Source organism: Stegastes partitus, unplaced genomic scaffold (genome assembly GCF_000690725.1).
Source record: "Stegastes partitus isolate 25-593 unplaced genomic scaffold, Stegastes_partitus-1.0.2 Scaffold1652, whole genome shotgun sequence".
Taxonomy (NCBI): Eukaryota; Metazoa; Chordata; class Actinopteri; family Pomacentridae; genus Stegastes; species Stegastes partitus.
Window position 1 is genome coordinate 135,702 of NW_007579383.1, and position 13,227 is coordinate 148,928.

General features: G+C 43.6%; 1 protein-coding gene across 1 annotated transcript in view; it reads right to left on the reverse strand.

Moving 5' to 3' along the window:
• Positions 1-12,484, reverse strand: part of LOC103371820 (tensin-like) — a gene marked incomplete at its 5' end in the record, with an annotated part of 29,895 nt that extends 17,411 nt beyond the window's left edge. Inside the window, 2 exons of the mRNA XM_008301273.1 lie at positions 444-2,126; positions 12,447-12,484. Coding sequence (XP_008299495.1) covers positions 444-2,126; positions 12,447-12,484 — 1,721 coding nt within the window. The remainder of the gene's footprint in view (positions 1-443; positions 2,127-12,446) is intronic.
• Between the last annotated feature and the right edge of the window lie 743 nt (positions 12,485-13,227).

The following is a 13,227-nucleotide window of genomic DNA, read 5'->3' on the forward strand; positions in this document are numbered from 1 at the left end:
TATAAAAGCAGATATAATAGTCATAGTTAGAAATCTTGAGCAAGTTTTAGGTCTGGGATGGAAACAAACAGGCATTTGCTGCCTGCAGAAAAGGGAAATTACAGTTTTCCCTTTTTTTTTCTCCACGAAGTCAGCATTTCCATTTAATAACAACATTTAATACTGAAAATAGAAGATATAAAAGCAGATATAATAGTCATAGTTAGAAATCTTGAGCAAGTTTTAGGTCTGGGATGGAAACAAACAGGCATTTGCTGCCTGCAGAAAAGGGAAATTACAGTTTTCCTTTTAAACCTGCCTGCAATTAAGTATTGAGGATTTACTGTAAATGGATTCAAACATGAAAAGAAAAATAGCTGGGATTATCTTTTAAATAATATTACAGCGCCCTCTTGCTAACAATCACTCATCCACTAGATCCCGACAATATCTCAAAGTCTTACCGGCAATACGGTGAGCCACCAGACCTTCAAGGTTTAGCGTCTCCTCCTCTGCATCTTGTTCTCTGGGCAAAGACGAAGAAGATGTATCCTTGGGTTGAGGGGTAAGAGCAGGAAGGGGAGAAGAAGAGGCACTGTAGCCTGGGTAGGGAGACGAGCCCTGCAGGTCTGGGGAGTGTGAAACGACGCTTCCTGGGTACGAGTTCAGAGGCTTCCCTGCTGCCTGCTGGTTGAAATTAGGAGATGGATCCATGGGGTAGTGGTGGGGTGCTTGGCGTGTGTGTAGGTAGGGCTCGGGGGTGTGCGTTGGGGTGGTGTTTTGGTGTTGGTAGGCGGCATTGGGCCTCTGTGGAGAATACACTGGGGACTCCATAACGGGGCTCTGGTTGGGTAAAGTTGACACTCTCCCAGTCGATCGTTGGGGCTGGTGAAAGGCGTTGCCGACTGACCCAGAGTTGTTGTAGCCATGGATGGCAGAGTCCGCTTGGTATGAGGGTCTGGCCAGGGTCTGGGAGAAGGGCACCTGGGTTGAATTGAGGTTATTCTCCCCAGGGGGCGCACTGTGGGACTTGGACATGTGGGAGTTAATTGGGTCCAGGTCGAGCATTAGCATGTTTAGAGCCTCGATGGACTGCTCGATGTCCCGCTGCGAGGCGGGGGTGGGGAAGTGGGGCAGGCTATGGGTCGACTGAAGAGGAGGGCCAAAAGGATCATCAGGTAAGCTGTACTGGTGCCAGGCATTGAGACCTCTTTGAACAGCCTCCCGGCTACTGGTGCTCCTCTCAGGGGCCCGGGGCATCAGTTTAGGGTTCGTCTCAGGGCTGCCGGCAGGTGGGTTCCCAAAGGACTGTGAACGGTACATCCCCCCTCCATTTTGAAAGTTGTTGTATCCCCCCTGTGGCGATGCCGAGTCCACAGACCTCTCTTGCATCGCTGTCGGAGTTCGTACTCCATGCACAGGCATCTCGTTGAGCTTCTCCCCGAGTACGCTTCTCTCAAGGTATGGCCCGTCGTTCTGTCCACTGACAGGCGTCTGCGATTGGTAATAAAGGTCAGCTGGCGTCGCCTGGCCCTCTAGGGATGAGAGCGTGCCCAAGCTGTCCACACTGTTGCCCTCTTGGCTATTAGGTAGTTCGTCGTCGAGTATATCTGTCTCTCGCTCCTCTGTTGAAGGGGCGCCAACAAGTCTAGTGTGGCCCCCGTTGACGTGCACCTGCGCTGGGACCAGGTGTCGGACTCCACCTCCTGGACTGGTGGACGTGGACAGGTAGGCTTGCCGCTGAGTTGGTGCCTCAAGGCCACTCAGAAGCTGGTCAAGCTCTCTTTTCTCCTGTGGGCTGAGCGGTGGGTGAGGGGCTGTTGGGTTGTTGTGGCTCACAGCGCTCTGCACGGACTGGCTGTGCTCATCAGTACGATCAGTCTTGATGGACGCGGTGGAGTTGCCTGAGTCGCTGCTCACCGAGAGGGTGTGGTCGACGGCAGGGAGGGAGGTGTGGCCTGTCACAGGAAGGGTGTGGTCGGTGGTTTGCAGGGGATGGCTCGCGTGCTGCAACGGGTTCTCCGCATTGGTCAAGGGGTTTTCACGGACTGGGAGGCCGTTGATGGTGACAACTCCCTCCAGGGAGTCTTTCTTGCGAACCCGGGCATATAGACTTCCATCAATTGGACCTTGAGTGTGAACAACATCTGAAAGACACAAAGAGACATAAGATTATTAGATGCATTCCCATGCAGAATATACAGATTTAAACACAAAACAAACTGACAAGTACAATACTTCTTGACGTGATTTTCACCACCTTTTCTTTATGCATGTATTAGCTCCAGTCATTTTTGCATGGGGCACAATCACTGGCACCACAAGCACAGTGACCCCCCTCTGCACCCGACTCTTTTGACCCTGAGGTCCAGCATGCAGCCCAGCCATCGGCAACACCACCCGCTCAGCTCTATTAATAGCCAATTTGCAGGTCTAAAGCCCCTGTCACGTTGCGTCAGTGCATGCCCACATGGTCTAACGTGAACCAGGGCGGGTCCTGTCCAAGACACTGAAACAGCTGGTCTGTGTGAACCAAAGAGAAGAGCAGAAGTGCCAGGTTGAAAGCTCAGAGCTGGACCGGGAGGGGACGAGCTGTCCTCTTCAAGCTGATTTCTGGCTGCTGAATCATGCCGGCAGGAGGAACGGGTCGCATACATGCATATAAAATATGTATTGCACAGAATTTATTTTTTATTGTGTATCATCTAGTACAACTAAACAAAATTCCTTTGGTCAGGCTTCAAATGAGAGAACTTCAGAAAACATCAAGCACGAGGAAAGAAAAAAATCCTCACTTGCTTAGTGTGTCGAAACTCATTTGACATTTCTTGGACACACACATGGCCCAGCAGAGTTTCCAGCAACACACACATTCATGTTGCAATTTTTTTTAGTGGCAACATGAAATGCTTGTATGGTCACTGAAATATTATGTGAACGAAAAAAAATATTATATTTGCCGAACAAATGATGTTCAACCAAATTGGAAACTTGAAAAACTTTTAATAACACAACACAAAGTTTTCAAAAGTTTCAAAGTGTAATAAATAACCCAACTCTTTTGTGGCACTGGAACACACAAACACTGGTACAGTACTGCAATTCATACAGTGGGAGATAGAACGTAGACTATAATTATAGGCAAGTGCCCCATTTTAAACTGTAAAACACTACACTCGCGTCCATGAAACACAACAGTCACACGTGCGCCGGCTCAGTCACACTTACAAGAAGAGGCACCGGCACCCCATTGCTAGTATGCATTCGCAAAAGTGATACGCAACATATACGTGACCGCGGCTGGCTCGTATGTGGGATGTTCCAAATTGAGAGACCCCACGGGGACAGATGGTGGATCACTCGGGCCGCAGCTATTTCAAACCCCATGTCAACAACAACTCACAGGCACAGTAGCAACAAGAATGGGAGGACGGGCGAGGAAGCTGTAAACACAGTTTGTTCCTGTGGTTGTTTTTAATGTTGACACATTATGAGCGTATAATTGCAGGTTTAGAGTTACATTTTGTTGCGAGTAGAACGCCTTGTGTACAATCTAGAGCCAAAAGCATACATAGTTATTAACAAAACCTAGTCATGCTGAGAACAACAACAACAAAGCTTTATTCCCTACCAACAAACACACAACCAAAATATTTCCTTTAAATATCATATCCAATTTTCTTATATGAAGCGACTAATAATTCCATCTCTACATCATAACACCAAACTCAGTGTAAACATCACCCTTACCTGTAGGCCACTCTTCTGAATTTTTTACTTCGCTGTTACCGAGAAACCCGAGAAAAGTGAAACATTTCCTCACAAGAAATCAAAAAGTGTATACATCAGGAGTCCTCCGGTGACTGAACTGTCTCCCTCCGGGTTTCTTCTCTCACTCTCCCTGTCCTCTCTGATTCATGTCCTCCCATCACCCAACATGTGCTCTACTGGAGCGAGGTGGGGCTGTACCACTGAAAGCTGCTGAAAGGGGTGAGCTGGCACTCTGGCATGACTGTTCCCGGCAGCGGGGGGGAGGAGGGCCTCCTCCGCCGCCGCCGTCACCACCTCCACATGGCTGCTCGGGAGAGACGTCGTTTCTAATAAACTACAACTCCCACACCAGCTGTCTGCAGCCTGCTGACATCATTAGAAGGGGGGGATCCCTTCGCTAAGTGTCACCCTCCCTACCTGCATCCTGCAAGCCCTACAAAGCATCAAAGCAGGAGTAAGCTGTCACTGCTCTGCATAAATCCATAATAAGTGGGGTTTTTAATACTTTTCAAGGCTTGAAATTAAGGTTAATCTACAGTATTTCACAGAACTGTGGTCTACATTTTCCACCAGCTGCTCCTCTGTCTGTCTCTCGCCCAGTCTGACCTTTAACAGAATAGGGAAAGTCCTTGTTCTCGGTCGTAAAAGACGAGCCTTTTAGTGCTCCGTGGCAAAAGCGACTCATCTTTGACGGGGAGACACTTCTTTTTCAGCTGCTGGTTAACCCCATCCGGAGGTTAAATTAGAGGAACACACACTGGTGTGTGTGACACATCGTGGCTCAGAGAGGAAAGAAAGCAAAAGAAAAACTAAACTTTTGGAGAAGGTTGGTATTTTTTTCCCCCCTATTTAGCAGTGAGGATGAAGTGGCCTGACTCATAGACGACAACACCGTGCATGCAAACTGTAGATTTGCCCACTTATGTGTAGGAGACAAACATGCATACTATCCTATTATTACCCCCATTACGTACATGCATCATGGAGGTGTTGACTAATGTTGGAAGAACCCTTTAACTAGAAAAGCTGCCAACAAACAGCCCGCCTGCTGGAGTGCCTTTGAGCAAACCACTATTTCTCCAACTTCCTCATCCTATTTCGGACTATATTGCGACGTATGTGCCACTGTGCACGCAAAGCCAAGTGGGATCGTTTGACCTGACACAGTCCAGACAGTTTGCACGCTCTATTTGAGTAATTACGGATAACCAGGGGAGACCTGATAGTTGAGCGGTGAGTGTGCATGCCGCATGAGGCACGGATGCTTTCCAGCAGCGAGTCCTTGGTTCAATTCCTGGCTGGCACAAAGCTTTACGGCCTGTCATTCCCCTTCTCTGTCTCTCTCTTCCCCACATTCAGTGTCTCTCTACTATAACTACAGCTGGGGTGCCAAAGAACACACTGTAAAATAAAACTGCAATATTTTTTCATTGTTAAAATACAGATTCTAGCCTTAATTTTGGTTGAGTTTGTGTGTGTATATTGTATATATTGAGGGATATTTTCATATTTAAAGACAATGAACCCTGTACTTATATATACTGTATATTTTGAGCATGTTAGAAATATAGATATAATGAAAAAAATACATATATGTAATGATAAAAATGATATTTTGACAGATTATCAGGTGATATACACCCACGAAAACACGTTTATTCAACATTTTTGTTGTGAAAACTATGCAAAATATCTCTCTAATCAACAAATCTATGCAAAATTATCAAATAAATAGTTAATTTTTAATACTGTACCTATTTAAAAATTATTTTATGCCAATAAAATAACAAATCATTAAAAATTGGACATTTTATGGCTATTCAAAGTGACAAGTTTTTCCGTTTTATTTTACATTAAACATTAAAACTATCAGCCCATGTTTGTAGTTTTCATATTTTCATGTATATAATAAACAACACTTTTGCATAATTTGTATTTTTGACCACAATTATGACATACATTTGCATTTTAGTGCAAAAAAAATGACAGAGCTGACTGAAGAAGTGAAGTTAAAGACTCTTGCATTTCAAATATGAGCGTCCAAATATGACCGTACATATATTTAATGTGACAGCATGGCGCCTGTCGTCCGGTAGCATCAATGTCAGAGATGTGACAAGCGGAGCCCGGTGTTAAATCCACTGACCGTGATTATGAATGACACAAACCAGCAGCTCTCCATCTGAATAGAACAAATAGCTTTCCTGTGGTGTCATAAATAGCTGCAGAGGACCTCGAATTAGATCGGTTGAGTCACCGGCGCTCTGCGGAACACAAATAGCTAACAACTTCGCTTCCTGCTCCGGTGAACAACTGTAACATGCCATTCGTTTCGCTTTAAAGGACAAAAGGCGCCGCTCATTTAAATGTCTAGTAAAAATCCAAATCGGGATCAGGAAGTATTTGTACATGAATCACCGAGATGAAAACTTTTCTGACTTAGTAAAAGTCTCGGTCTTTCACACGCACACCTGTGCATGCTCTATATTCTCTCATGTGACAGGTGCTTGCCTTTCTTGTGAAAGTGCCAGAGGCGTTGCTTGTACTGCGCTGCACACACACACACTGACACACACACAACACCTGCCTCTCGGTCGTATTCTCTTAAGTGTTCACTTGAGTGTCTCGTTGCTACATCACAGCCTCAGAGGCAATTAAAAAGCCATTTAAACACCTGTGGCCGATGGTTTATTATAAATAGACAATGTGCTACAACCACTGTTATTGCAGTATCAAATGGAGCAGCTGGGATGTGGATTATATACATAGTTAGTACATTTGAGATTAACAGACAGGGTGATTGAGGAGGCCCATTTGTCAACACACCCATAGGGCAACGGGAACAGAGCTGCTATATCATTTGATACTGGACACCCACAATAAATGTGTCACATGCACTTCTATTTTCATCAATCATTCCTCAGTTTTCTTTTACTGTTGCATCAAAAATGGATGGTACATTGAAGCAAGTTGTAGAACAGTGGGACAGTTTCACCACCCAGAACCTATTTAATGTAGGTTTAACCAAATGACCGATTTGTACATCCATCCATCCGTCTATTATCTATACACTGCTTTATCCTCTGGAGGATCGCAGATGGATGGAGTCTATCCCATCTGACTTTGGGCAAAGGCACGGTGGACAGGTCGCCAATCCATCAAAGGGTCACATAGAGACAGACAACCAAGCACAGTCGCATTCACACCAACAGACAATTTAAAGTCAAGTGAGAAAAATTCAAAGAGTTTTTGCTTGAACTGGACTGAATTGCCAGCTGTGTACACACAGAGCAGATAAAGGATAAATATGGAAGAAAAAAAAATGTATGTATATATGTGGATCTCCTATTTTTTTTAAAAAACTCAATATTTGTACCTTTTGGCACTTAAATGATAATTGTTTTTTTTGTAAAGTAATCAATCAGAAGTGATCAAAGAAATTCTAATTTCTTTTTTTTCATGATTTATGGCATTAGAACTTTGTCGTGACATGAAAAATGATCTGGCAGTAAACAAAAAAGGGAAATAAAGTCTAGAAATTGTTCAGTGTTTCGCGCATTAAACCAAATTTCATTTTTATGCAGATGATATTATTTTCTATCTCCAGCAGTTTTTCAGGTCCTACATCTTTCACTCATTAAACTTGAGTGAGTAACTGATATTAATTATTGTAAAGCATGGCAATCATGCAGAAACTGGTTAGAAAAGTACTGCTCCCAAAAGCACATCAGTGCCGTCCTCTAACGATTTTTTTTAAAAGGCTTTTGGGCGGCTTTTTCCTTGACTTCTCCCATCGACCACCTTGGAAGTTTCCAGGCGCGTTTAAAGGTGGAAACTTAAAGATGGGCCTGACACTCTAATAGGACAAGGTGACCTTATAAAAAAGGCCAAACCCATTTTTACAAAACACAGACACACATAAATATAGAAACACACCTAACACTTACACGCAATGTTAAATGGACCCATATGGCGGGTCTTTCACTCGCTTAGGCAAAAGATGCGCAGCGATAGTTTTATAGGATACGGTGTATGATTTCATGTCTGCATGCGTGTTTATAAATGCATATATGCATGTATACATCTACAGCAAGAGTTATTTAGAGAAGGTCACCTGGGCGAGAAAGGCCTCTTTGGAGTTAAAGAGTCAGTGTGGGTTGGAAGGCGACTAAGAGCTGTAAAAACGGAGATGTCACGAGAAGTAAAAAGCAACGAGGGCCAGGACGAACAAAGTGATAAAGGACCATTTGTTCTCCAAAGCTCATTAAAGGGAACCGACAGAGTGGTAAACTTCAAGGAGGAGGATAAGAATGGAACAGTGCAAAAAAACAAGGTCGCCATAAAACTGGAGTCAGACAAAAAAAAGAAGATGCAGTTTAATGAATGAATTGAGTCTTAATTCAAGAATATATATATTTTAGAAAGCAATAGATTTAATGATGCTTTAATGCTTGATTTAACAACTTTTATGACCGCCCTATCGAATGTCCATCTGGATCAACTGATGGCAAAAATCTGTATAATCTACAGACAATTTGTGGGATATATAACTGTCAACAACAACAGCAACAACAAACCTAAAAAAGCACCATTCAGTGGCACCATTGTGTCTGCACAGTGTGTGTGCAGGGCATCAAGGTGGCAGAGTTCAGCATGTATAAACCACATGAACCTTTAAAATGAAAACTGCAACAGAAGGAGAATCAGCCACAGATGACGATGTTTGTGCATCCCAAAGCCAACTGGCTGTAGCAGACGAGCCGACTGAACTTTTAGCACACATGCTGAAGAAATTGGAATGGGAGAAAGTCTGTATAATTTACAGGTGTGCCATGTAGATTGACGTGTACGTAGTAATGAATGCCTGAATCCGTCTTTATGCATGTGTTTGTTTTGAGTGTTTTTTTTTAGCCTTGATTTGATAGAAATCCAAGAGACAGTCGGGGAATGACGTCCACTGCTCAGGAAATATGGAATGCATCCTAACAACTCGGGTGTCACCCACTGATTCTGTCAAAACATTTTCGTCTCCATACATCCTTCAGTCTGATTTTTGAACCATTTATTTCTCGCAATAGGTTGAAAAATATTGTAGTTTTTCATATCATGCTTACCACATTGTCCCCTGTGCAAATAAACCTTAGGTTTGTTAAAGTATTAATGCTTGATGGAGGCTCTTTTGCAAACACGGTGCCTCAATTTCTGGTATTACTGTAAAATAAAATAAAATAAACAATGAAATCATTTCACCCTCTGAACTTAAACTCCCTGCTGAGTTTGAAAGGCAGAATTTCTTTTTAGAAATCGCCAAAATGACCATATTTATTAGAGCCAGGAACTATAAAGGCATGAATAGTCATGTCATTTTCCGACTCTGTTCAATAAAATTGTGATGTTTCATTAAAATGTTTATTCTGCATGTCTTATTTAAAAAATAAATCATCAAAAACTAATTATGTAGACCGAATGGATTCTTAAAAACAAAAAAACAATCCGAGTTGTGACCATTCAAAAATGTATTTTTGGCTAAACTGCAGGCAGTGTACACTATTTAAAAGTAGTAAATAAATATCTATAATAACCATTTTTCTTTTTCAGTTTTAGTTTAAATTTGTGTAAAAGTTATAATCAAACAAATTAAACTTGTTTCTTCTTTATATTATGATTTAGGCATTCTAAATCTTATTATATATCTCCACATCTGGCTGTGCTGTTTCCATAGAGTTGCAGGACTTGAATAAAACGTAACAGCAGCTTAAAACGCCCAGAAACAGTTTGGCATTCAGAGCCTTAACAAAAACAAGGATTAGCATTTCATAGGTGCTACAAATATCAACCTGCCTCGGTCGTATTCCTTCCCAGTCTGACCACATCTCGAGCTTTTTAACGTCTCAGCTGTGCCCTTCATCACATGTTTTCATCCGCTGTAATTACACACAGAAGCAGGCCTGCACATGCAAAAGCATCAATGCACAACCACACACACACACACACACGTGGGGATGTCAGCAAGCCGTCGAGCATCTCGCAGCGGGATGCAACTTTCACCTTCACAGCTTTCATACCACCCCGACGACGGCCAGTCTGCATGCCGGCGGAAGGGCGACTAGGGTTTGACGGACAACTGACGGGCTCGTCTTGAAGATCCGCGAGCGTGCGGGATGCCTCAAAAGCATCCCCCCGTTAAGCCATTTAATCCACCGTTTGGTGTTGAAATCCGACTGTATTTCGGCAGCAGAGCGCGAGGAAGAAAGAGAGACGCCCTCATAAAGGATGACACCGGTGAAAAAAAAAGGTGGCGTATCGGTGACTGGCACAAGGAAAACTGTCGCGGTTTTATATTCGCCATGTCTGCCTCTCCGTCTATCTGTCACTGTCCAGCTGTCACAGTTTTAGGTGACGTGATGTGACTGTATCAGTGTCTGTCTCCGAGATTGCTTTCAGGGTGATGTCATCCATCCGTCTGTCATCCGAGTGAGTGTCATAAAAAAAAGTGTCTGACTGCCAACCACGTCTGATTCATGTCAACTCCCTGATTTTTTTCCTTCTTTCTTTGCAAGTGAAGATTTGTTAGATCAAGCTGCAGATTGGGGTTTTCTTGGGGAGTTATCAGGGGATTTGGGGTTTGTTTAAACTTGAATTGCTGGTTAAGTGAAGTCGGAATTACGGGAAGCTCGTCACGGGGGACGGAAAGTCGCTAAAATCATGAAAGTTTAAAATTTGCAGCTTCATTCTGGAGGTTAGAGGAAAGCTGTGGAGTTTTTGACTATGAGTGACTATACGGAGCGCCACGAGGTCCACATTTGCTTTGGGTTCCTTCACACCCATGAGGATATCGACTGAATTATGCTAGCGTATCTCCTCCTGTCTTAACTCCTTCTCCATTTTCTTAAGACGAAAGCCGCCAAATGAGAAATCTCTCCCGTCTGTCTTCAGCGAATGACGTCCTGCCAAATCCAACAAACACCCACATTACTTGCTTCACTTGGAACACACCTTTGCGTTTTTCCTCCCTCCTTGTGGTGCACTTTAAAGAAATTGGAACTCTTCCACGATTAGAACAATTTCTGGGTCAGTGGAGGAGAGAAGATGTGAGGAGGCACAAGGCCAGTGTTATACTTCTCATATCTGCAAGACTTTAAAGGTTCCCTTGGGTGCAAGCGATGTGCATCTCTGCCAAAATCCCTCCGCCGATGTCCACATGCAACTCAAAATTTGTGCCAAGGCGGCCATTATCCTAAAGGGCAGTAGTGTGTATGCATAAAATACGCAAATACAGATCTTTTTTGGACAAGTATAAACTCGCCTTTCAAGTGGATTCCAAGTGAACAAGCTTCAACATTCGACTTTTATGTCGAGTTTTAATGTCCAGTATTTTAAAAACTGTTTTCTTAAATATCAAGTGAAGTACGTCGTCAAAGAAACGACCTTAAATTCACCTTATTTCATGATGACATCCCCAAAAATCTTGACTTCGCCTCGTTGCATGTGAACAAGAACTAAAAGTGGACTGAGAGGATCACGTCAGGCTGGATGTCTGTCTGTCATCCACGGCTCTTTGAGGGCTTTGGAGCACCATATTTACCTCTTGGAGGCAGAAACCTTTAGCCCTCTGGAGCTGCTCTACATCAGCACAGAAGAGGTAGAGTAACAACCTTCATGAGCTGGCTTTGAATTTGTAAAATATTGATGTGTTGGGTTAAAAAAAAAAGACAACTTTAACATGTAAAAAAGGAGAGTGTGGTATATTTTTTCAGAAGAGACCAACAAATACACTTCGAAAAGTTAGAAAAGAAGCTGGATTAGTTAAAGCAGTAATGTGCAAAATAGAAAACATGACAGACAGTAGGAAAAGCCATATGGAGACATCTCCACGGACTGCAGGAGAAAGGAGGCATTAGCAGACGAGGACGAGCTCAGTGGGGTTTCCAGGACTGGGATTTGAACCTGCTGCTGCAGCTCACCGTGCTGTCAGCAAGAGGTCTAACGAGAAGCTCACGCAAGACACACACTGAAGACTTTTAAAATACCTGACGGCGCTCCATTTCTTAGGCCTGGCTTCTGGACGTGACCGCGTTTAAGCTTTACCCAAACACCAGCTTTAGACACCAAGTGAACACAGAACGATGGAACGCTGATATTTAACATTTCATTCGAACTGATCTCTCTGCAAATCTGTCGAGTGAATATTTTAACTGCTATCTAGCTCTTCTCATGAAAAGAAGCACGTTTTTCCCAAATTTTAAGTCCTCGCCACATAAAAAAGTTTTCAAACCCTGCATCCAGAACAGTTCATGAAACAAACCCTACATGTGTCCCAGTCGAAGCGCTCACATGAAGCTACCAACCGAGGTCCCTAATAGTTTTGGTGTACCCAAATTGCAGCCCGCTCATAAAATGTTCCACACACAAATTGCTCGCTCCATGACTCATTTTATACCATATGGGTGCCAAACACACAGGATGCAACAAAGTTGACATGGAAACGCAATAAACAGACAAACAGACTCTTGCAGACGACGAGAAGTTTTGCGCTTTTTGACGTTTCGTCTGGAGGAGAAGAAGTGTGAGGAGCAAAAAAAACGCTGAATTTCCAAGAAAAACGTTTAAAATATCACAAAGCGTGCAGATTTCTAAGCTGGTTTTGAATTTGCTGCACGTTAAAATTTAAATTCAAGAGTTAAATTCAAACTCACCAGTCAGTGCTTCTCTTCCTCTTTTGATGTCTTGCTTTCTTAATAAAAAAAAAAAACGCCTGAATCTCCACTTAAACTTTGCACAAGTCTGGTCCTCCTCGTGTCTCTCAGCCTCTCTGTGCCCCGTCTCTCTATCTCCGTCTGTCTCTATCCAGCTATTCCAGACATGTTTCAGGGCTCGGCCCCAGCCAAATAAGGGAGGAGGAGGGCAGTAAACAAGGAAGACGGGCTGCGCTGTCGCTGGGCCCGCTGCCTTACTGTACGCCACACACACACACACACGCTCAACTCGATCCTCTGTGGCAAGACGCCGCTTTTAGTGGTTCACATGTGCGGCGTTTTCGACTATTATCCAATTAGCCGCTTTGTATTTAAAAAATTTGCCGTTGCGCTTCGGAGCGAAACCTTTAAATCAAAAATGGTCGTATATTATTTCAACGCGTTCACACTCCAGCGTGAGAAACTGTGCCAAGTAGAGTCTTAAGTCATAAGGACGCCTATAGCCGCGCAGACGCCCTGCACAATCGGATTAACGCGACAAATTAATGGTGTTCTCGGTCATTTTTAAGAACATTAAGGAACTCGTTGGCCCCCATTGGTGGCCTTCTGACTGCTTTGACCTCCGGGTCGACAGCTGTCTCCAGACCACAGGGTTATTAGTGGAGCAAAGGCAAGCCGACAAACACAAGGTGCACCACACACACACTTCTGCATACCACGTAAAAAGCTGCGAAAGACCTACACAAACATACAACAACTCATATGCACGCCCAGACCAATG